This window comes from Mixophyes fleayi, chromosome 6, assembly GCF_038048845.1.
Source record: "Mixophyes fleayi isolate aMixFle1 chromosome 6, aMixFle1.hap1, whole genome shotgun sequence".
NCBI classification, from domain to species: Eukaryota; Metazoa; Chordata; class Amphibia; order Anura; family Limnodynastidae; genus Mixophyes; species Mixophyes fleayi.
In genome coordinates this window covers 213,023,931-213,050,143 of record NC_134407.1, presented here as the reverse complement: position 1 = coordinate 213,050,143, position 26,213 = coordinate 213,023,931, and the positions used below count along the sequence as shown (strand labels likewise).

Genomic DNA, 26,213 nt, shown 5'->3' with positions numbered 1-26,213 from the left:
TAAGAGAACCAAGACGCAAACCTGCACCCAAGCCATCCTGCAAGAATCTAAGTAATCTGGCCAAGCGAAAAGAAGAGGTAGGATATCCCTTCTTTTCACACAAACCAATAGATGTCCTCCAGACTCGATGATATATTTTTGCCGAAGTCGGTTTTCGAGCACGGAGCATGGTCTGCACCACCCGATCAAAAAAACCCTTAGCTCTTAAGATCCTGGCCTCAACAGCCACGCCGTTAAAACCAGCCGTTGCAAACCTAGATGACGAAGGGGACCCTGAGTCAACAGGTTTGGGCGTATCGGCAACCGCCACGACTGACCTCCTGCCATGAAGAGCACGTTGGTGTACCAGGTCCTACGCGGCCAATCCGGCGCTACTAGAAGCACTGGAACACCGTCTTTCTCTTCACTTTTTTCAATACTCGAGGAAGCATGGCTATCGGAGGTAAGGTACACTAAGCGGTACCTCCAAGGGACGGACATGGCATCTACAGCGATTGCCCTGGGATCTTCTGCGTGGGAACAGTAGCGTGGAACCTTGTGATTCAATCGAGATGCCATCATGTCGACATCCAGTTGACCCTATATCTCCACTAACTGCTGAAACACCTCAGGATGGAGGGACCATTCTCCCGGGTGCAGAGTTTGCCTGCTTAGCAAGTCTGCTTCCCAATTTTTTATTCCGGGAATGAAAATGGCCATGAGCGCTGTAACATGAGACTCGGCCCACTGAAAAATCTTGTGAGTCTGCCTTTTGGCCAAGGGACTCTTGGTGCCGCCCTGATGATTGAGATATGCCACTGCTTTGACATTGTCTGACTGTATCTTCACTGGCCTTCCCTGCAACAAGTGTTGTGCACTCATAAGAGCATGAAACACTGCCCTCAGTTCTAAGACATTTATTGGAAGCTTGGACTCCTTCTGAGTCCAAAACCCCTGAAACCGAGCGTAAAGACAGACAGCCCCCCAACCTCGAAGGCTGCCATCTGTTGTGATTAGAGTCCAATTCCAAATTGAGAACTCACGTCCCCTGGTGAGGTTCTGTTTGTGTAACCACCAAAGAAGTGACTGACGAGTCTGCGGAGACAGGCAGAAATCTGGCTCGCCAGATTCCTATGGGATTTGTTCCATTGCGACAGAAGTTCCAACTGGAACTGCCGTGCATGAAACTGAATCGCCTCGAATGACGATACCATCTTGCCCAGAAGTCTCATGGCAAAATGAATTGAAGGTCTTCTTGCCACCAACAGGGATTTTACCATCCTCTGCAAAGCTAGAATCGTCCTGTACCAAATAGGTGTCGTGTGTCGAATAAGAGACCCAGACACCATCCGCTGGGATGGGATCAACTTGGATTTCTTGAAATTGATAATCCAACCGAGAGATTCCAGAGTCTGGATTACTACTTGAATATGCGACTGAAGCCTCTCTCTGTAGAATCTGCCTTTAAAAGAAGGTCGTCCAGGTAAGGAATGACTGTAATTCCCCTGGACCTTAGCAGAGCAGCCATGACCGCCATGATCTTGGTGAAGATACGTGGGGCTGTGGCCAGACCAAAGGGAAGAGCCTGAAATCGGAAGTGCTCTGATGGAACTGCAAACCTCAATAGGGACTGATGACTCTTCCAAATAGGCACATGGAGATATGCATCCTTGATGCCTAGAGCCACCATAAATTCTCCTTGTTCCATGCTGAGAATGACCGAGCGTAAAGACTCCATCTTGGAGCTGGGCACTCTGACCTGGGTGTTCAAATCTTTTAGATTGAGAATTGGTCTGAAAGAGCCGTCTGGCTTTGGCACAAGAAAAAGGTTGAAATAAAACCCCTAACCTTTTTGAGAATGAGGGACCAGAATAATCACCCCGGATGAAAGAAGGGATTGAATCACTTCTATTAAAGCTAATCCTTTTGTTGGACAAGACGGCAGCCCTGTGGAAAAGAACCATCTGGAAGGAATACCGAACCGATTGATCTTGTAACCCTGGTTCACCACCTTCCGAGTCCAGACATCGCTGGTAGACTGACACCACCGATCTCTGAGCAAAAGGAGACGGGCTCCTACCACCTGCGACAGCGGAGGAGCAAAATGCCCGTCATGCGGACTGCTTGTCTGCAGGCTTTGCTGCTGGACGTCGAGCAGACCAGGCCCGATGCCCCCGCTGCAAACCACCTCTAGGGGCGGATGACTGGCCTCTAGAAGATTGGCCTGAGGAATATTATCTCCGATATCTTCCTGCGTAACGAAAGGCCCGAAATCTGGACATCCTCTGCTTGGGAGCATTGACAGGGAGGAAGGTGCTCTTACCCACTGTTGCTTGACTGATAATTGAGTCAAGCTCAGGTCCAAATAAAACATCCCCAGAAAAAGATATGGTCTCAAGAGCCTTTTTTAGACTCTCCATCCGCCTCCCAGGACTTAAGTCAGAGAGTACGACGAGCCGAAATTGCAGAGGCAGAAATTCGTGCCCCAATCAGTCCTGCATCCATAGCGGCCTCTCCTAAATAATCAGTTGCCCTCTGAATTTGCTCCACTAATGAGGATGGCGCAGGATACTGTACTAAGGAGTCCTTGATTTGTTCCGTAAGGCCTAAGCAGTACTGACTCCGAAACGCCGGATCGTTCCACTCAGTATCTGTTGACCACCGTCTGAATTCTGCACAATACTCTTCAGCAGTGCGCCGTCCTTGCCTCAACGCCCGAAGATGAGACTCAGCTGAGGCCACTCTGCTGGGTCGTTATATAGCAGACCTAAGGCCTAGAAGAAGGCATCCACGGTTTGTAAAGAGGGACTCGCTGGTAGAAGAGTGAAGGCCCAGGACTGGGGATCGCCCTGGAGAAAGAAAATTACGATACCGACTCTCTGTTGCTTAGAGCCAGAGGAGTGCAGTCTCAGGCGAAAGTATAGTTTGCAACTTTCTTTTGAAGTTGCGGAAGGAGGATCTGCTCCCAGAAAACCGATCAGGCAAGTTCGGTTTCGGCTCAATAACAACGCCAGTAGAGGCCTGTTGAACCTGCGGATTCCTGGAGGAATCTTCTTGTAATGACAAGCGATGAGATAAACTCTGTACTACCTGTGACAAGGTCTGGATCTGATTCGCCAGGACCTTTGCTGGAGAAAGGTTAGTCTCGCTGTCGTCCATGACAAAATTTACCTCCGATCTTCACTGGCTGGTTATAATGTTATGGCCACCAGTGTGTCATAAACTTGTAGAACTAGCGGAAGAGGTCTTCACCTATAGCAGCCGTCTTTCCCGTAGAAACTGGTTATGCTCACAGGTACTTGAATGCCCCCAGGTCTTACACTCAGTGTAGTACAAGTTTATGGCACACAGGAATGGGAGGTAATACACGGAGTAGGGACAGGCCAGAGGTCTGCGAACTGGACAGAGATGATAATGTCTGACTGGCATGACAAGAGCACAGGTGGAGACGTCTGGTACAAGCAGGGTCAGAGCCACAGGCAAAGGTTCAGAGTCCGGGTACAGGCAGGAGGTCAGGGTCACAGGCAAAGGTTCAAAGTCCGGATACAGGCAGAAGGTCAGGGCCACAGGCAAAGCTTCAGAGTCCGGGTACAGGCAGAGGGTCAGGGTCACAGGCAAAGGTTCAGAGTCTGGTTACAGGCAGAGGTCATACACAGGAAAAGCAATCCAAAGTTAAACACCAACACAGCAAAGAAGCAGGTAGCAAACTGGAAAAGAACGCTATAATCGGCAGTGAGGCTCAGTCCTCACTGCCTTAAATAGTACCAAGAGCCAATCAGGGCAAAGCTCTGAAAGTATCCCCAGGACCTGCCTAAATAATTAGTAGCGCTGGAGGCCAATGGAGATGCAGTGCCCAGCTGCAATTAGTCAGGGCTGCAACATAAAAACTCAATCAGCCATGGATGCCTAATTCTAAACGCGCCCGGCTGTTTGACAGCTGGCCGGGCGCAGCGGCAGGCAACCTCAAGCGTCCCGGTTGTTGCCTAGGCAACCGGGTCAAGGGAGCCAGAAGTCACATCTCGGTTGTCATGGAGACGGCCGGGACGCCAGCAACAGGGGCCAGAGAGTCGCAGTCACTGTTAGCAACCGACGCAGCTGCTAACAGTGTAATGATGAAACACACTAAAATACATGCACCAAGGCAGCCCAGCAAAAAAAGCACCCTGTAATGTGGGTACTCTAAAAAAACAATTCCCTGCAGGATGGGAGTTTAGAGGAGGGAGGAGCAAAAACATGTTTAACATTTAAGAGTTCTAAAGTAGCCTCTATACACCCTGGTCCAGGGTCCCTATCGGATCAAAGACAAACAAGATTGTTGTAGTGAGTGAAAAAAAAAGACAATGATTTTTCTGTATTTAATGTTTATTACTCACCTGTGCTGATATCTGTAGGGATTTCCTCCTCCTCCTCCCTCACATACGTCTCTTCTTCTACCTTTATATCTTCTCCTTTAATATCACAGACACCCTAAATAATCAAAATAACACATATAGTAATAGTCTGATTTAATATACTGAGAGTGTTTAATGTATTGATCAGTGTATAAAGTATTGATCAGTATATAAGATCACGCAGCTTCTGTACAGATTATATGCTGTAGAGACACTTTGGTATTTGGAGTCTGAATTCTATTTACCTGATAATCCTGCAGGATATTGTGATTTTCCTCTGTACGATCCTGTGAATAAAGAGGACGCAGACATCTCTCTCCTAAATTTTTGTTACGGGACCCATCTGTAGGAAACAAACACAAAAAAACCAACTAATATACTAACATTGTACCACAGACACAAAACAGCAATTACCTTTTATCTGTCTAAAGCAAGTTAGATAATTAAAGCAAGTGTCTGATTGGTTATGGTGCTGTGTACATTTTGCACCCAAATGTAATGTTCATAAATGAGCTGTAGAGTGTGAATACATTGTTTATATGTGATTGTCAGATGATGTGTATCTAGGTGACCATCATAACTGCCCTCTCATTTACAATAGATGAAAGTCTCCTCTTACCCAGTGATGTGAGGGGCCGGTGATTCTCCATCATCAGATCCTTGTACAGATCCTTGTGTCCTTCTAAATACTCCCACTCCTCCATGGAGAAATAGACAGTGACATCCTCACACCTTATAGGAACCTGACACACACAATGATACAGTCATCACCCAGACACATCCCCTGGTGTTACTGTATAATGTCCCATTCCCAGCAGTCACCTCTCCAGTCAGCAGCTGAATGATCTTGTTGGTGAGTTCTAGAATCCTCTGGTCATTGTTTCTCTCATGTATCAGTGAGTGAGGTGGAGGCTCCGTGATGGGGCTCTGGGTCCTGCTCAATACTCCTGACACACGGGGACGGCTACTGGGTGTCACATGCTCTCTGGATGTTTCCTTTACTATTGTGTAATACTGTGAACAAGATTTATTAGATGTTACATTGTGAGTATTACATAACATATAATTACAGAGATATAGTCTGTTGATCCAGAATAAGGGAGAAAAAAATAATGAAAGCCACAACTAAAGTTTCCTTAAAGGAAGGTAACAGTGCTTCAAAGTCAACCTACATCTTGTGTTTCTATTTCAGGTAGAGATGAAAAAATTGATTTTGAACATTTTTACCCGTTGAGTCACCAGCCAAATTCATAAATTAACAAGGGGTTTAACTATTGGTTGATTGGAGAAAAAAAACAATCAATCAATAATAATTCAGAGCACATATCAAATGTTAAACAACTATTTTTTTTAAAAATCTATAAACTCCCCCTACACCACTTTATTGTAATTTACCTATGTAACTATGTTCTACAGCCCTCTGTTGTCATGTACGACAAATGTAATGTCACTATGACTCCCAGAATCCCTCACCTCTCCAGTCAGCAGATAGATGGTGTCCAAGGAGAGATTTAATATTTTCTCAATCATATTCATCCTTAAAGTCCTGAGAGTCTGGTGATTCTCCATCATCACGTCCTTGTACAGATCCTTGTGTCCTTCTAAATACTCCCACTCCTCCATGGAGAAATAGACAGTGACATCCTGACACCTTATAGGAACCTGACACACACAATGATACAGTCATCACCCAGACACATCCCCTGGTGTTACTGTATAATGTCCCATTCCCAGCAGTCACCTCTCCAGTCAGCAGCTGAATGATCTTGTTGGTGAGTTCTAGAATCCTCTGGTCATTGTTTCTCTCATGTATCAGTGAGTGAGGTGGAGGCTCCGTGATGGGGCTCTGGGTCCTGCTCAATACTCCTGACACACGGGGACGGCTACTGGGAGTCTCACACTCACCAGATTTCTTCTTCACCACTGTGTAATCCTGAGTATTGAGAGACATCAATAAAAGGTTAAAGGAGAACTCCACATACGTAAAGTTGTTTTTTTTGCGGAGACCAAGTTGCGGAGGGTGTGATGGAGCATTGCGGCTTTGTTTCTCATTTCCAGGGACGAGTCGTTCCTAAGGAGCCTACTGTCATCCGGCTGCAGCTAAGTTTAAGGTCTTCTCCACAGACACAGTAGTGGTGAGTGAGGTGAGCCGGCCACTCACCTCCTTTATCCGCTTTCACGTTATATATTCATCCACATTACTGAGATCACCAAAGACCAAAGGTGAGGGGTTCATTAGAGCTCTGAGATACCACCAGCAATTCTGATTACTACATAGGGTTATACTAGGAAGACAATAACTTCTTGTGGAATCGCACTATTCTCATGCACTAGGACAGGGGGAGACTATTCCCATTATTAGAGGGAGCTTACATTATCTTTGATCATAGAGTGTGTGCTCTTTATGTGCTTCCTTGTAAATTATATCTGACACCCCTTATTATGCCGACATAGCCGTTATATTATATTCATCACTTTAATACTGAGAATTTATTATTGATTTTGTGATTTGTAATAATAAATCTTCTTATATTAGGAGCCTTTATGTTTGATTTAGTCTTCTGCCATATCCTTCAGTGCATACAATTTACTATTATGTATATTGTTTTATCCCATGTTACCCGGCGCCCTTATAGGTTTAGTTTTGTACAATTTACTTTCAGCTCAGAATCGGCCCACAAGATGTCTTTTTCCCTCCACCCCACGTACATTACACACAACCTTTATGTAATCACTAGCTTGTTACTGCCGGACACAGAGAGATTACATAACATCTTAGCACCTAAATGATGTCAGCGGTGATGTTTGTGTTATATGTCGCTCATTCTATTTAACAACAAATAACCGTAGTTGGACTTATTACACCTTACAATAAACAAAAATCTGAAAACCACAGTCTCACAAATGTATCATATTTAGAATATGACTTTGAAAAGGTTATAAAATCCCTCAAGTGAGACACCTACAAATCGATGGACTGTACATTGTATAAAAAACTGGAGTAAATTGAAAAGTGATATGTATAATACAGAATGATCCTTATTTGAGGGCAGCACTTCTGCCTCACAGCACTGGGGTCATGAGTAATATCACTGTGACACTCCCAGAATCCCTCACCTCTCCAGTCAGCAGGTAGATGATCTCCAGGGTGAGATGTAATATCCTCTCAGTCATGTGATTGTTGTCCTTGTCCATCCTCAGTGAATCAGGGATTTATACAGGACGGGGGTCACCTTCACGTAACATCTACAGACTCCTCTCACAGTTCAATTATCTAGAAGAAAATATAAAAATTATAATATACATCACAGAGCACTCAAATAATGCATTCAAATATGAAACGGTAATGACGCTGATTATTCAGACAACACTCACCCCGACATCTTAAGACCTAAGGGGTCCTTGCCTACGAGGATCGATGACGACTGTTGTGGGAAGCGACTGGAACCAATCCCGATGAACCAAGAATCCAGCGCGACTTGTTGACGTCACTTACATTCGCGAATGTAAGTGACGTCAACAAGTTGCGCTGGATTCTTGGTCCATCGGGATTGGTTCCAGTCGCTTCCCACAACAGTCGTCATCGATCCTCGTCGGCAAGGTGCTGTTAAAGGGGTAATTTAAGTATGCGCCCATGTACAATGTACTTTACAAAGCGTTGTACATTCTACATGGGTGCATACTTACATTACCCCCTTAACAGCAGCGATAAGAGTGTGGTGGATGTAAGTGATGTCATGACGTAGCGCCGGATCGTTGCTTCATCAGGATTGGTTCCAGTCTCTTCCCACAACAGTCGTCATCGATCCTCATTGGCAAGGACCCCTTCTGTCGGGGTAAGTGTTGTTGGGGTAGTCAGCATCGATATGCTGACTACCACCGCATCATCCGAACCTCTGTGTGAGTGTGTGATAGGCTCAGTAGGAGAACATTGATATCCATCCAGTGGACATAGAAGAAAGTGCCCAGATTCCCCTCTCAATAAACAGCTTGAATTGCTTTAAAGTGTATTTCCTGCACTGGTTCTAGATGATTGTATCTGTCTAATAACCTACAAAGTGACGTCATATATCTGTGTCTGTTATTATTCATTCGCTGCATTATATGTCATGTACAGCTGAACCTCTGGTTAAGTGACACTAATACACACAGGACACAATGATTATATCACACACTGATAACTACACACAGGACACAATGATGATATCACACACTGATCATTACACACAGGTCACAATATCACACACTGATCATTACACACAGGTCACAATGTGTTACCTGATAATAATGATCTCCTCTTGGTGAGTAACTATGATCTCTCTCACTATTTCCGGATGTTTGTTCTCCTGAAGTTTCACTCAAACAATAAAGTTTTTTTGTTCAAACCCAAAACTGCTTACGTGTCGGCCATTTTCCTGAAGACTAACTGACTAACACTCTCACACCAAACATGGCGCCTTAGCTGAAGACTGCTTAACTTTACAAGTTTACCTACTATAATCAAAACCACAGAACCGACAGGAATGTAAACTTGTAAGTTACTCAGCTAGTTGTTTACAGGGTTAAAGCCACGGATACCAATTTGACTTCAACAAAATGGCTGCCGCACTGGTCTATGAGGAACACGTGATGGAAAATAAATGACTAATAATCTGTATTGTGCATTTACTTTTATATATTATATTTATATGCAGGAGCTGTAAAACAAATATTTCATCTTTCTTTGTTAAATACACAGTTGTCAGCTGTTTAATGTGTCTAGCAATGTCTTTATCTCTCAGTGCTGATCATCTCCACAGTACAACATACTTGCCAACTTTTTCTTGTTGGCTTCAGGGAGATCCCGGGAAAATGGACGTACGGGCACGGGCTTGGCCCTGCCCCCTAAATTTGGGCAATTGCAGCAGGGGGCGGGGCTAAGATCACGCGATATTTGCGTCATTAAGACCCTGAAGTCATGTTGTCTTACCTGTCAGTCTTTTATTACATCTTGGTCTCCATGAAAATGGCCACCTTCATAGGCATCAATACATGGACATAGGACACAATTTCTGAACTGTCATCATGCCACAGATGGCGAAGCCAACTACGTCTTGTACTGGCTCAGCATCAGGGAGAATGCCAGACTCTTCAGGGAGTGAGGGAGATCACCCCTATTTCAGGGAGTCTCCCTGACATTCAGGGAGAGTTGGCAAGTATGCAGTACAATTCATATTATTATTTGTATTTCATGCAGTTCTCAGTAATTTCATAGTCTCTGGCTTTATATGTGATTATGGCCCCTCTCTATTTACATCAGGGGGAGGTTTCTCAAGACCTATCTTCCATAGACAGCGGCAGTATAATTATAATAACATTATTATTTAATAATATATATCTTTTAACATTTAATTATGTTTGTTTTACTAGTGGAACTGGAAGCCCAAGTCAGGCAGAGCCGGGTCACGACTCCACAGAGGCACTATGGGCAATGTAGACTGACTCGCGAAGCAGTGAGAGTATTCTTCCAGTATCCCCGGGGATCTGAGTATCACCCAGCTGCCTGGTGACATTATCAGCCATAGGAGGTTTAGAAAATCAGTCATATCGCCAATTAAATTAAATAGACTCCTGTTTATTAAAGTGGAACTCTTAAATGTGAGATTACTGAATAAATAGTTCATCATTCATTATGGGGATTATAGTACATGGATTTCTTTTATAGATACATCACACACACACACACACACTTTAACCAGGAGATGGTGTTGGTAATGTACAGCAGCAAAGGCCGCAAGTACAACTGGCCTCAGCCAGCTTTTTTAAGCAGAGAAAAATAAATAAAACTTCAAAATAAACACCTTGCCTGTGCCGCACTAATTAAACACGTCGTGCCTGACTATCAAACTAAACAAAAACATACGTTTTAGCATATATATTCCACTCGCAACCAGTATCAGGCTTTCACTTTTAAACACATTCTACAGTCCTTTCCCCCAGAGCTGAGACTGATCTGACATCCTTCAAAACATACCTCACAGGTGCAAGCATTCAGTCTGCTGTCAGACTGGAAGATCAGAAGAACCGGATTGGGCCTTGTAAATGGAGCCCATCCTTCTCTCTCCATTTACACCCCAGGGACCCTTACCAGCTTTTCCCTAAAGCTGAACACACTTTATTGTGAAGCTCCTTCCAACACAAAACAATCTCCCTGGGGATTTTAAAACATCTAGGTCAGAAACCTGGGACAAACATGCCTATCCAACAATACTACTCAGTGTTTTTGCCATTCTATACAGTGTATTCATTGCCAATTAATCCTAATTTCCAGTGACAGTCACAGGTGTTCAAGGTTCATTTCTGGAAATTTTTATATACCCGGGAATGTGATACCATGTTATAATGGGAGTGTGGCCAAAGTATCATGTGTGCACAGCATCTGTTTATTGTGAGGGCCTGATCAACCAATGGGATGATCAGGCTGCATCCAGTGCTTTTTTTCTCTCTCCCATTATTGTTTTCTCTTGTGGCTAAGGCAAATCTGATTGCTGTTCGCTGCCTGTCAGTGCAGCCCGTTCTTAGTTTGGTCTTGCAAGGTATCCACATCTCAGACCAGACCAAGCACAGTACAGCAGTCCCACACTGACAGCTTCTCATGTATAAAGACGAAGACTGCTGTACCTGAGGGGAGTCTGGATGTCTTAAGGGGAGTGAAATGGGGCTGAAGAGGAGAGATAAAAATGGCTGAGCCGGGTGATGAAAGTGGCTGTGGGGGGGACATGATCTCTGTATTGTGTGGCAGTTACATCATACCTTCCCAACATTTAGAAATCTCAAAAGAGGGACAAAATAAACTCCACCCACAAATTAATTTTACGCTCTGCCTACTTTCCTGCTAAACCCCACCCTTTTTGCGGTCTGCAAATTTGGTTGTCCCGGACAAAATTGGGACATTCGGGAGGCATGTACAGGGGTATGTAGAAAGGGATACATTAGGAGTAGAGACTATATTTAGATGGGGCACAGGGGGATATAGTAGGGGTTTGGGAGGTATGCACACATAGCCCCTCTGCCCACATACATTACACACACATGCTCCCTCTGCCCACATGCATTACACACATGCCCCCTCTGCCCACATGCATTACACACACATGCCCCTTTTGCCCATATGCATTATACACAAATACCCCCTCTGCACACATACATTAGACACACATCCATCCATCATTATATTACCCATCTTACCTTTTCTTCACCAGTGAAAGTTACACAGCAGAAAGAGTTCCAGCAGCCCGTCTGTGTGAGGGTCTATTAACACTTAATAATAAATAACTAAACATTTACACAGAATTTGGAGCACATGAACTTGACATAACCTTCTTTGTGGTTTGCAGTAGTCTACACTCTTGTCCTTCTCTGAGTGGAAATGGTTATTCTAATATGCAAACTTGGCAGAAGAAGCTAAATGGAATATAACTCTGGTGTATTTAGAAGATAAGCCCACACTTAATTAAAACAGCATAAGAAAAAAGTTTACAGCAGAATAACAAGTAAAGGTTATAGAAATATCACACCTGTTTCAGACATATAACTTAAATACATATTTGTAAATCACTTTATTCTTTATATGCAATATTGTTAAATCTCAAATATGATTTGTTGATAATGCTGTACCCCTTATAAGATTCTTTCTATAAATAAACACGCCAAGAGTTCTACAACAGAACGGAATCATAGCTGCTTGGCTTCATTCAACCAATGTGTCGAGTTGTCTCTCTGTTCTCCAGTTAACTGATTAGTGATATCTGAATGGTCAGGTGATTATTAGAAGTATCGGTGTACCCTGATACCCCAACATCTGCACTGTGTACCATGTGACTGCTGCAGCCACATGCCCTGGTGATGTCACAGGGACGTTGCTCAGCAACAGCTACACTGAAGAAAAAAACCCTCTGCAACATCGGGACAAACTAAGTTGGGTGGGACAGAGGGACAGTCCACTGAAATCAGGACTGAGAGGTATGGTTACATGGAAGTTCTCTGTATTGTGTGGAGGGTACAAGGATGCTCTCTGTATTGTGCGGCGGGTACAAGGATGCTCTGTATTGTGCGGCAGCTACAAGGATGCTCTCTGTATTGTGCGGCGGGTACAAGGATGCTCTCTGTATTGTGCGGCGGCTACAAGGATGCTCTCTGTATTGTGTGGAGGGTACAAGGATGCTCTCTGTATTGTGCGGCGGGTACAAGGATGCTCTCTGTATTGTGTGGCAGGTACAAGGATGCTCTCTGTATTGTGCGGCGGCTACAAGGATGCTCTCTGTATTGTGTGGCGGGTACAAGGATGCTCTCTGTATTGTGTGGCGGGTACAAGGATGCTCTCTGTATTATGTGGCGGGTACAAGGATGCTCTCTGTATTGTGTGGCGGGTACAAGGATGCTCTCTGTATTGTGCGGCGGCTACAAGGATGCTCTCTGTATTGTGCGGCGGGTACAAGGATGCTCTCTGTATTGTGTGGCGGGTACAAGGATGCTCTCTGTATTGTGTGGCGGGTACAAGGATGCTCTCTGTATTGTGCGGCTGCAACAAGGATTCTCTCTGTATTGTGTGGCGGCTACAAGGATGCTCTCTGTATTGTGCGGCGGCTACAAGGATGCTCTGTATTGTGCGGCGGGTACAAGGATGCTCTCTGTATTGTGTGGCGGGTACAAGGATACTCTCTGTGGTTTCAGTGGTCACTAGAGTGCTAAATTCTAGCCAGATGAGGCTGGTAGATATTAGTATTAAATTATAGCTCTTTGACATCAATTAATCATCTATTTTATTGTATAAATATGCCTGTGCTATGGGATATTTTTATCTGGTCATAATGGAGTGTTGTGTTTGAACTAAAGAACCAGTACTTTCCTGCTATCAGGGAGATCACCCCTGAAATAGGGGTGATCTCCCTCACTCCCTGAAGAGTCTGGCATTCTCCCTGTTGCTGAGCCAGTACAAGACGTGGTTGGCTTCGCCATCTGTAGCATGATGACACAGTTCAGAAACTGTATCCTATGTCCATGTATTGAGGCTTATGGAGGTGGCCATTTTCATGGAGACCAAGATGTAATCAAAGACTGACAGATAAGACAATATGACTTAAGTAATTGAGACAGAAATGTAAAAAACACTTCAGTCTCTAGAGGTTCATTAGCTGCTTTTCTTTAACGCATAGTTGCCTACTCTCCCAGAATGTCCGGGAGACCTCCCGGGAGAGCAGGGCAACCCCCCGGTTCTCGCCCCGGCAATAGATAAGTGGTTGGGGTGGGGCTTTGTGAAGCAAATATTGCATCATCTTAGCCCAGCCCTCCTGCTGTAATTGGCCAAAATTGTGACGATAGTTTAGGGGTCGGGTTCAAAATGATGCAGTTAGTCAAGCCCCACCCACCCAACTCCCCCGGGATCTTCCTGAAGCCAACAAGGAAAAGTTGGCAAGTAAGCTTCTAGTGTCAGCTGTCCGGGAGGGGGTCCATCGAGGGGGCATGGCCGCGCGTGGGGCACCGTTAGGCCATGCCCGCTGTCAATCTTAGCCAATCGCAAAGGGGGGCGGGGCCATGATGGTGTGTTTAGCCCCGCCCCCACCATCTCCAATAGTGGCGACAACTGGTTCCGGGAATTTTGCCTGCTCTCTCGGGAGTCCGGGAGAACTCCCAAAAATTCGGAAGTCTCCCGGACATTCCGGGAGAGTAGGCAACTATGACTAAAAGTAGGTAAGTATGAGTTACATAGATAGTTGTTTATTGTGTTAGAGCCACAGATAACAATTTTTAAACAAAATGGTCTGAGTAACACGTGATGGGAAAGATAAATAACTAATAATCTGTAATGATGTGCATTTATTTGTATATATTATATTTATATGCAGGAGCTGTAAAACAAATATTTAATTTTTCTTTGTTAAATACACAGTTGTCCGCTGTTTAATGCCTCTAGAAATGTCTCTATCTCTCAGTGATGATCATCTCCACAGTACAATTTATATTATTTGTATTTCATGCAGCTCTCAGTAACTTTTCATATTCTACAAGGCTGAACTTGCAGTCTTATTCATTTCTTATTCATGCTCCAGCTTCTTATTCAGAAAAGCTTATTTTTAAAGGATTAAATTAAACTGGATTGCTGATTTCAAATCAGATTAACACTGAAGGGGGTCCGTTGTGCAAACTGCATTAGTATTTAGCCTGACCCAACAAGGTTTTGGGCATGAAATCAGGGGGCAAAGTCACCACATTTTATCATTTTGAATAAGTAGCTGCAGATTTGCAAGGGTTAAATGCCGTTGAGCCACCAATTTGACAGTGGGAATCAACACAGGGTGGTCAGTTACATATAAAACACATGTCTTTTGCCTGGCTCAACACTGTTTTGTGCATGCAATCAGGTGGCAAAAATTGGCTTTACTTTTATCTCGTTAGAGGGTGCCAAGCCAGAGAGAGGTGAGACTGTTTTTTATTTGGTTAGTGGACGATGATTGCAAGAATGGAAGGTATGGATGTTAGTGGAGAATCAAGATAATTAACATGCTACAGTAACTAATTAAAGAACTCACAAGATATTCCTTCTGCTGCATTCAACTACTATATTAAAATTCATAAATAAACTAGTTAAAAGCCCATCAAAATGATGGAAAAGAACAAGCGTAAAATCATGTTTGACCCTTTTTTAGTAACAATTAAATTTAGCGCATCCTTTATCCCACAAATGTGGAATCCAGTACCGGCTGGGAAACCCCCCCCCATAACTTAACACATTTCCTTTTTGACAAATATTTCTTTATATATCACATTTTTTGGGTGTAAAACTTCTCAGAGTCTTTTACCAGTTTCCCCTGTTCCATGCCACCAATAATACAAAATATTTTGAATGTTCATGCTGTCAATAGCACTCAATAACAGGGACAGACCTTATTGCCCCCAATTTGACTTTACCCTTGTGGCAGCGTTGATTGAATAGTTTGTCTGATCGCTGCTCATCAGCAAAATGCTTAGCGTGGAAAAATTCACAAATACTGTTCATGGGACCACAGTTATGAGCATTAATATTTGTTTCAAAGTTACCGACCAGTAGATTGCCGTGGCATCTTGTTGGCTGACTTTGTAGACGTTGACGTGATATCACCTCTGTCGTGTTCGCTCTTCGATTGTTTTCTCTGTGACGGGCATTTTGCTGGAGTCATATTTTGCATGGTGATGACGATCACGTTCACGTTCTCTTGGGTCATCAGTCATATTTTGTCGTCGGGCTTTATCCCGCTCCGGCCTTCGTCTTTTTTCCTGCTTCTTGCTGTGCAGTTACTCCCACAGCAGACATTTGCCATTTAGGTGGCATCGCAGTTACACTTCATTGCTTAAATTAAATAGTATATTCCTATGAATTTAACACTAAGGGGTATATTTACTAAACTGCGGGTTTGAAAAAGTGGAGATGTTGCCTATAGCAACCAATCAGAATCTTGCTGTTATTTGGAAGAATGCACTAAATAAATGAAACCTAGAATCTGATTGGTTGCCATAGGCAACATCTCCACTTTTTCAAACCCGCAGTTTAGTAAATCTAGCCCTAAGTGTAAATAAAATGAATGGATAGCAAATCCAGTCCATTTTGAATTGCAAAGGTCATTATAAATGGTAACTGCCACACAAAAGACGAAATACACCAAACAAAATAAGACCCAGAAATGAGGAAAATCTAGTCAGTAGGAATAGTCAAGTACACAAAGGTGTCATATGCAAAAATTGTACACAAATTTGTTGTGTGTTTTGAGTATGTATTTATAAAGGTGATGAGCAGCATTTGCCATATATATATATATATATATATATATATATATATATTTATTTATTTTTTTCCAGAAATGATTAATTTATTCTTAACATTTCTATGAATGATTAGCTCTATATTTATTCATTATCAATTACCGTGTATCACTTAATACTAAATAACTGCTACTGCAGCGACTAGTGAGACATTAGACCATCATTGAGTCCAGACTGTGAATACTTAATGAGGCAGTTACTGTCTCTCAGTAGGTTTGTACATTAGATACTCACCTAAATTGCATTTCAGTCTTTGGGCCTCATTTAGAGTAAGATACGTTTTGCATTTATATCTGTAAAATTGATGTCACTCAAGAAACGTATATACGTGTGTATGTTGAGCCCAACTCAAAGATAGTGTTGTTTTTAGTCATAATGGAAATGACAAATAGGCAAATATAGAATAGGCAGTCATGACTTAATATATACCTGCTACACTATGAAGTAGGAGGGGTCTATGTGTAAGCAGCCAATCAGAAGAGGCTAGATAATGCTGCTGGGAAATGTACAATACTCAGAACTAAATTCCCAGCTATTTGTAACCGACGCTGCACACTTCTGCCAATGGCAGGGCTGGACTGGCTATCTAGCACTTCTGGCAAATGCTAGAAGGGCCGATGGCTAGTTGGGCCGATCTAGCCGGCAGCATGCCCGCCCCAGCAGCAACAGCTCACTGCGCGCTGCTGGGCGGACGGAGTTTCAGTGACGTGCGGCCATGTGATTTTAATCACACTGGACAGCACCTTTCACGTGGTGCGCATCCCATGTGATTACTTGTACCGGCCGCACATCACTGAAACTCTGTCCGCTGAGCAGCACTCAGGGGAGTATCAAGGTAATTGTGTGGCCAGTCATGTTCAGAGTGGCCATGTTCATATAGTGTGTGTGTGTGTTCACAGTATTTTAATATAGTGTGCGTGAGCGTGCAATATTTTAATATAGTGTGCTTGTGTGTGCGAAGTATTTTAATTGTGTGTGTGCGCGCGCACAGTATTTTAATATAGTGTTTGTGTGCACGCGCAAAGTATCTTAATAGTGTGCGCGTATGTCCGAGCGCAGTATTTTAATATAGTGTACGTGTGTGTGCGCAGTATTTTAATATAATATGTGAGGGAAGGGAGGACCTTAATATAGTGTGGGAGGTAGGCTATTTAATGGTGGAGTGTAGGTGAGGGCTAATTATTTAAGGTGAGGTGAAAGAATCTTTAATTTAATGCTGGGGTGGTTTAGGGCTATCAATTGAATATGGGGCTGATTTTGGGGAGGAGGGCTATTTGTTAAATGTGAATCTGAATTATTTATTGCCAGGGTTGGTTGTGGAAAATGGCTATATTTATTAAACTTTAATGATATTTAATTTATTGCTGGGACTGTTTGGAGGGAGGGAAATAGGTTTTGAGTAAATGGGTATATTGTTAATTTAATGTTGGGGCTAGTTGGAGGGAAATAGGTCTACTTATTAAATGTGAATATTATTATTGTGGGGACTGGAGGGAGGCCTAATTTTAAAACATGAGTGCTATTGTTTTAACACCGGGGGCTAAATGTATGAACATGCGGGTTCTTCAACACCCCCGTGTTCAGCGTGTTTGGCGATTAAATTTAAATCGGCGCTGCATTGTAAAGGGAAACTTCCCTTTACAATGCACACGCGGGTGTTGAAGAACCCGCATGTTCATACATTTACCCCCGGGGCCCTACTGTCTTAAATACCCTGGGGCCCCTGAGCCTTAATCCACCTCTGGTTATGGGCAGGGAACGGATAGCTGCTCCCAGTTCCCGGACAGGACACAGACTGCAGAGGAAGCCGAGGAGCTCTAAGTATCACAAGATCTGGTAATCTTGTGAGACAAAGAGCTTCCCTGCTCACTCTACAGGAAGTTCCCTCCCTGATGGATGTCACCAGAAGCATAGATAAGTACAGTGGGCTGGGGGTGGTGTGATGTGCCTGGGAGGGCGTGATAAATGTAATGTTTTATTTTAATGTTTGTATCAATGCCCCATGTTGGTCACATCCACAAAACAATATGACCACGCCCTTTTCGGCGCCGCTGCTCAGCGGCGGCACAGTTTATTTCCTGCTGGAACTGAGGTGGACCTGTGTACATTAGATGCCAGGGCTTATTTTTAGTCCCAGTCCGGCCCTGGCCAATGGGTGTACCCAGCAATGCAGGTTTTTTTTCTATCGGAGGGTGGCCTAGCGCTTTTCACCTGCTGGATACGCCCCAATGATGCACAGCCACACCCCCAATGGTATGGCTAACCCCCTGTGTGGCCCCGCATAGTTTACTAGTTGACTATAAGGGGGGCCCCGTTAATGTGCTGTACCAGGGCCCAGAATTACTCTTGGCGGCCCTGCTGACAGCCAGCTAACAGGAATTTGATTTGCCTGCAGGCTACCTCTCATGTATGAAGACAAAGATGAAGAATGTTGTGTCCGAGGTAAGTGAGTCTGGAAGTCTTTTGGGGGATCAATGAAAATGTCTGAAAGGGGGGTTGTGATGAAAATGGCCGTGGAAGGAAAATACGTATCTATATCCGCACAAAGTGCTGGAATTTAAAAGACTGATGTCCGATCACTGCACACTTGTGTGTTAATTAACATAGTGAAGAAAACAGTTCTCATAAATCTCTCTTCAAACTGCAGTGGTCAGTTACTTCTTATAGTAGATCCAGATTGCAGGGAAATGCAAGTAATTCATCCATTATAGTGTAACTGACGGGTCAAAGCTGTGTTCATTACAGACATATACTTGCGGACAGCGTATTATGTTGTGTAGATTAGTTCATATAGTTGAGCAGGGAGCTCACATTGATGTCTTTTTAGACTGCAGCTGTGAGTTAGCTCCTGCAGCAAATCTGGATCACAGAAGTAATTAAAATGAATTAATCATTGTGATATAGTATATTGTACAAGACTATCTTAATAAAAGATATATAAATTCTATATAAAATCTGATCAAGTACTAATAACAAATTATGTAATCAATTACTGGTTTCTGTGTAAAAAATATAAGAGTAAGATTGAATGGTTCTAATATAAAAAGATATAGTAAAATAAAGGGGTAGTGCAACAGATTCATCCTACTGTCAATACTGTCAGATCGACACATTAGTGGATTGTTATCAATCATATAGTATGACCATATATAACTTGTATCTTTTTATCTTTCTATCTTTACATGTAATATCTAAAGAAAGAGTTGGAAGGATATTGGGTAGAAAGTTATTAAAAATAATAATATTACAGAAAAAAAATAAAAAAAATATTAAACATAACATAAAATAAAAGATAATTCCCTTGGCACAAGTGGATACAATGTATGTAGAAATGAACAGATTTTAATTTTGCATACAAATATACATATTGGAAATGTTGAAAACAAAGACTACTTAGGTTGAAACCTGAACACATGCATATATAAACCTATTTTCACAGGTGAACAAATATATCATCATAATAATATGAATAAAAGGTGGTATAAAATATGGATTCACTTATTGAGGATATGTAAAAGTCAATGTAGAGACCTAAAACCAGCAGAGTCTATTAGGGCTATAATGAGAAATCAAAGGGCTAGATATACTAAGCTGCGGGTTTAAAAAAATTGGGGATGTTGCCTATAGCAACCAATCAGATTCTAGCTATCATTTTGTAGAAGGTACTAAATAAATCAAAGCTAGAATCTGATTGGTTGCTATAGGCAACGTCCCCACTTTTTCAAACCCACAGCTTAGTAAATCTAGCCCAAAGTCTCTAGAAATGGACATAATAGTCAATCAGAGAAAGCTTGAATAAGGCAAAATCTTCCAGTATAGCTACTGATGGCTTAGGAGCTAGATTCATCCTGGATTGTAGTATCTACACAGACATGATTGTCAAGTGAGGAGAAAGAATTACAATCTCCTAATTTAGCAATTTGTTCTCATTACGTTTATATCAGTATTCCAATAACGTTATCTGATATTAATTATAACTTGGAATATTCTCATCCTTACCGATATTTGGTGTATTAACTTTGTGTGTTAAAATTGGAGAATAATCACGTTTGTTATTTTGGCCGTCTGCTTTAAATTCGGTTAGTAGAACAGACCATTGATCATACATCCACACTGTTTGCTATATTTTCATGGTGAGGGTGACTGCTAATTGCTTCTGTAGCATATTACCTACGTCTTGTAATTCCAACCTTTCAAGTTGTTAGAACCACAGCAGGATTTCTCCATTTTAATAGTACGAGAATGTCACATTGCCAGTTAAGCTAGTGAATAACACAGATGTGCTGTATAGGGAATACAGCAGGTAAAATAAGCTGCTGTTAGTCTGCCATTGCTAATCACAGGCTAGCAAACACAAACGGGAGTTGTACCTCTGAAGGAGAAGTAAATCTTTGATGGCGGGAGTTAATTGCTAACTGCCTGTCATACATCTAACTTGGGCAGTATCATTTCTACAGCTATCATTGAAAGGTGCAAATTCAAACTTAATTCATGCCATAGATAAGATTTATCGTGCACAGCAAGAAAATGCCAACGCGCGTTTCGCTGTTAGGCTTTATCAAGACAGACTGGCTGTCATCTAAAGGGTGGTTTATAAAGCCCCAAGAACCAATCAGACATTCGTATTTTCCGGTATTTAATTGGATAGAGAAGTTGTAAATGTTAACCCTTTCCTTCAGGGAAAGTGAGAGGGATAAATGAAATGCATTTTATATTCCATACAGCATTTTATAGACTTCCTGATTTTATTTATAACACAGTTGCAACGCGCAACTGTATCTTGAGACAGTAGCAATCATTCACATTATGTAACAATCAAATTTTGTGTCTGATTTGAAATTGAAATATAGTTCATGATTTCCCTAAAATTATATTATTTAGCCATTAGTGTTACTTATATACATGAAATAAGAGTTTAAAGATTAAATAATGTGTATAAATTGTTTTAAATTTATAGTTATTTTATTGTTTTTTGTATTTATTTTTTTCTATTTTTTTTTTTTTTTCTGTTACAAATCAGGTTATTGTATTTTATTTTTTATATATATATATTTTTATAATTATTATGTGTCAAGAGTGATACTGGGCGCAAAAATAATAGCATATTCTTGAAGATAGTGGTTAAAGTCAAATAAAAGTAACATTCAATTGTGATAATTATTTTGTGAAGTCTGAATGTATCATATAGAAAGATCATGATATAAGTACCATAGAATTATTTTTAATCTATTCGGACTAACTGTATCAAGTAGGAATATAATAAGATTTTTACTCACCGTAAAAAATCCATTTCTCTGCCTCCATTGGGGGGACTGCGAGACATTGGGGTATAGTAGTGGGCTCAGGAGTCTTGTCAATTTAACTGCTAAGTCTTTGGACTCCTCCCCTGCTATGCCCCTCCTCTCCAGAGAGATCCTCATTTTTGAATAACCAAGAGTGAACGTAAAGGAGGTAATATAACCTGGACAGGTCTTAAATTATAAAGAACCATAACCAAAGTTTTCACACACAGAACTATATACAGAGCAAGGGAGGGTGCGCAGTGCCCCCCAATGGAGTCAGAGAAATGGATTTTACGGTGAGCAAAAATCTTATTTTCTCTTCCCTGCCATTAGGGGGCACTGTGAGATATTGGGGATATACCAAAGCTTCCTCAAGGGTGGGAATGCTCTGGACCAGCTGCACGCATAATCCTGCGACCAAAGCTTGCATCAGCCGATGCACAGCCTTGAAATCTATAAAATTTAGTAAATGTGTGGACGGAAGACCAAGTCGCCGCCCTACACAACTGCTCCGCCGACACCCCGTGCCTAGCCGTCAAGGAGGCACCCACCATACCTAGTAGAATGTGCCCCTAAGTTCTGTGGAACGGCTAGAGAAGCTGAAAGGTAAGCCTCACGACTCGTGGACGTGATCCACCAGGCAATTGACTGCTTTGAAGCAGGCCAACCTCTTTTATTGGCGTCATATAAACAAAAAGATCTCTGGTCTTTCTGACCTGAGACGTACGGTCTACATAACCCTGTAGAGCTCGTGCCACATCCAAGTACTGCATAGACACTTGTGAAGAGTCTTTCTTTGCTTGGAACGCAGGGCCAACAATTTCCTGATTTAGGTGGAACCTGGAAAACGACCTTAGGAAAGAAAGATGGCTTGGTACGAAGGACCGCCCTATCAGCGTGAAAACCAAGAAAAGGAGGGTCACAGCAAAGAGCACCAAGCTCAGACACTCTACGAGCTGAAGCTATAGCCAACAAAAATACAGTTTTCCACATAATATACCGTAAGTCAATGGACTCTAAAGGATCAAACGGAGGCTTAGAAAGAGCACGAAGAACCAGATTGAGGTCCCAGGGCTCGACAGGATGGCAAAATGGAGGTTGTATACGTAACACCCCCTGCAAAAATGTTTTAATATCTGAATAATCAGCAATCTTTTTCTGAACGTAGACAGAAAGGGTGGAAATCTGACCCTTGAGGGAACCCAGACGTAGACCCTTCTGGCCCCCATCCTGTAGAAAGTCCAGTAATCGGGAAAGCTTAAATTTTGAAGAGTGGAATCTCTAAGACTCACACCACACAATATATGCCTTCCACACTCTGTAATATATGGCAGATGAAGAAGGCTTTCTGGCCCTAATCATGGTAGCTATAACATCCTGAGAGAAACCCTTGGCTTTAAGTATCAGGGTTTCAATAGCCAGGCCGTCAAAGCCAGCTGATCTAAACCTTGGTAAAGGAATGGACACTGAACCAGAAGATCCGCCTGCATGGGAAGCCGGAATGGAGGAGCCCCTGCTAATAATAGCAGATCTGAGAACCACGCTCTGCGTGGCCAAAATGGAGCTATTAGAATAGCGGAAACTCTCTCCCTCTTCACCTTCTTTAGAACCAGCGCAATCATTGGAATGGGTGGGAAAATGTACACCATCCGGTACGGCCAAAAGGCCGACATGGCATCCACTATTTCCGCCGCTGGGTCTCGAGCTCTTGCGCCGTAGTGCGGAACCAGATGGCTCAGTCTGGACGCCATCAGGTCTATGTCCAGACAGCCCCAACACTCCACCAGTAGGAAGAATACCTGACTGTTTAGAGCCTATTCCCCGGGATGAAGGATATGTCTGCTGAGGAAGTCTGCTTCCCAATTGCTCACCCCCGGAATGTGAATGGCTGAAATCCTGGGGACCTGATGTTCTGCCCACGCTAATATGCGTCTGGTCTCTCGCATGGCAGCCGCGCTGTGAGTGCCCCCCTGGTGATTTATGTACACCACCGTGGTGGCATTGTCTGACTGAATTTGAAGAGGTTTTCCTCTTAGAAATTCCTGGGCTCCTATCAGAGTATTGTACACTGCTCTGAGCTCTAGAACATTTATAGGAAGAGTGGCTTCCTGAGGGGACCAGAGACCCTGAAGCTTCAGGGTTCCTGTTACCACCTCCCCACCCCAACAGACTGGCGTCTGTTGTGACTAGATCAGGTCTGTAAGGATTGGCCTCTCTCCAAGTTGGATTGGGACGTCCACCAGACAAGGGACAGCCTTGTGGCCCTGGACAGACGAATAATCTGTTTGTCTAAATTCCTCCGAGACCCTGACCACTTTCGCAAGACCTCTGCCTGAAGTGGACGGGAGTGAAACTGCTCAAAAGGAACTGCCTCGCATACCGAGACCATTGTCCCCAGAAGTTTCATGCAACGGAGTACCGAGACTCTCTTTTTCATTAGCATGGCTCTGGTCCTTTTCTGCAGAGCTAAGACTTTTTCTGCTGGAAGATAAACTCTCAGAGACTGAGTATCGAAAAGCAGACCCAAGAAGCGCATCTGTTGAGTTGGCTTAAGAGATGACTTGGGTAAATTCAACATCCAGCCGTGACTCTGAAGAAACTGCATAACAGTCTGAATCTGTTGGGATAGAAGAAGTGCAGACGGTGCCTTCAACAAGAGGTCATCTAGATAAGGGATAGTTGTTATACCCTTCTGGCGCAAAAGACTGGCCATAACTGCCATGATCTTGGTAAAGACTCTGGGGGCGGTAGCCAGGCCGAAGGGGAGAGCCCTGAACTGAAAATGTGCCTCTCCTACTGCAAACCGGAGGAGACTCTGGTGTCCCTCCCAAATCGGTACATGCAGGTAGGCATCCTTGATGCCCAACGATGCCAAAAACTCCCCTTTTTCTATCCCTGCTATCACAGAGCGTAGGGATTCCATGCGAAATTTCTGAATCTTCAACTGCTTGTTTAGTGACCGAAGATTCAGGATGGGCCGGAAGGATGCATCTGGCTTTGGCACCAGGAAGAGGTTTGAATAAAAACCTAGACCCATTTCTAGAGGAGGAACCTGCACTATTACCTGCGCAGTCAGAAGCTTTTGAATAGCTTTCTGAAGTGCAACACGTCTGAGGGGGCAAGAGGGGAGAGGAGTGACGAAGAATCTTTGACGGGGGGAGTGGGCTAGGTCTATAACATAACACCGGGACACAATTCCTCCCCCCGAAGAACTCTGTCACGCGGAGGGCTTGTCTGCTGGGCGAGAAGAACCCCTCCTCGCTGCACCTCTACCTCCTCTGCTTCTACTAGCGGATGGCCTAGATGCTGAGAACTGCCCTCTATTAAGGCTACCTCCCCCTCGGGAAAAACTCCAAAAGAAGCGAAACCTACCCTGACGGGCCTGTTGGAGACCGTGGGTAGAGAAGTACTCTTTCCCCCCGTAGTCTCCTGAATAACCCTTTCGAGCTCCACCCCGAATAGAGTTAATCCGTCAAAGGGTAAATTCTCTAAAGCTCTTTAAGAGTCTGCGTCCACTGACCAAATCCGTAACCATAGGTTACGACGAGCTGCTACAATAAGAGCAGAGGCCTTAGCATTCACTGATACTGCATCCATGGCAGCGTTCGCTACATACTCCGAAGTTTCTAGTACATGTTCAGCTAGATTTACAAGCTCTGTACGCGGAGTGTTATCTCTAAGGCCCTTAATCAAAGCCTCTATCCATAATTGCACAGCCTTGTTAGCCCAGGCTACAGCCATATTAGGTCTAAACAAACTTCCCACAGCGGTGTAAGCTGAGCGAAGAGCCAGATCACACTTCTTATCAGTGTAATCCTTAAGGGTCATCTGTTCTTGGACAAGGATAGCCGAAGATGAAGCTAATCTGGCTACCGGAGTGTCCACCCTAGGCGAAGATTCCCACTTTACTGTATCCTCAGGTGGCAGAGGATAAAGGGACTTAAACTTTCCTAGCATCATAAACTGCTTATTTGGCTTCTGCTAAGCTTCAGAAATAATCTCTAACATTTCTGGAGAATGCAGGAATATTGCTAACTGTGCCTTAGGTCTTTTAAATAAAGAGATACCCGATTCCCAAAATAAGACTATCCACACTCGTGGAGACTGAGTCAGAATCATAGAGAGCCTCCCCTTCCGGGTCTATATCTACCTCACCTTCCTCGGCTGAGGAGATCAGAGAGCTGATCTATGTCCAGACCTGCATCAGTAATGGCTCTCTTACCCCTCTGGGAAATAGATACTAGCCTCTCTTCCCTGTGGGTAGACCCTGCCTGTGGTGTGAAAGCATTCTCGCATTCTTTCCTGCAACCATCACTGCCATTAAATTCATAGTCAAATTTAATAGAGAGACCTCATTCTCACTAGACTCCTCCCCACATTCAATAGCCCCCAAACCACCCCATCTTAAATTAATAGTTCCCACTATTACATTGCCCCATCATTACTCCGCAAAGTAGCACCCATTAATTAGCCACCATCTACCTTACACTCACTACATTGCCAAAAGCTCCCTGTGCTATCACACACATTACTGTGCCCATTCATCATCACCACACTGTGCCCCTTCATCACAACCACGCTATGCCCCCTTATGATTGCACTGCACCCTCCATGCTGCTTTTCCCCCTTCACACTTTGCCATGCTGCTTTTATCTCTCCCCCCCCATTGTTCACCCCCCTGTGGCTTTTATCTCCCCTCCCCTTTCTTCATCGCCCTGTGGCTTTT

General features: G+C 43.4%; 2 protein-coding genes and 1 long non-coding RNA gene across 3 annotated transcripts in view; 2 read left to right on the top strand and 1 right to left on the bottom strand.

Moving 5' to 3' along the window:
* Nucleotides 1-8,717, bottom strand: part of LOC142160618 (uncharacterized) — a 29,873-nt gene extending 21,156 nt beyond the window's left edge. Inside the window, 8 exon segments of the mRNA XM_075215481.1 lie at nt 4,353-4,446; nt 4,616-4,713; nt 4,990-5,113; nt 5,193-5,384; nt 5,844-6,032; nt 6,112-6,303; nt 7,488-7,644; nt 8,649-8,717. Of these exon segments, the coding sequence (XP_075071582.1) occupies nt 4,353-4,446; nt 4,616-4,713; nt 4,990-5,113; nt 5,193-5,384; nt 5,844-6,032; nt 6,112-6,303; nt 7,488-7,565 (967 nt within the window). The 5' untranslated portion in view covers nt 7,566-7,644; nt 8,649-8,717.
* Nucleotides 1-26,213, top strand: part of LOC142159906 (uncharacterized) — a 543,776-nt gene that overhangs the window by 261,901 nt on the left and 255,662 nt on the right. The window lies entirely within an intron of this gene.
* Nucleotides 8,803-10,042, top strand: LOC142160061 (uncharacterized). The gene is made up of 2 exons (XR_012693043.1): nt 8,803-8,903; nt 9,780-10,042. It is a non-coding gene; the product is annotated as an uncharacterized LOC142160061 (long non-coding RNA).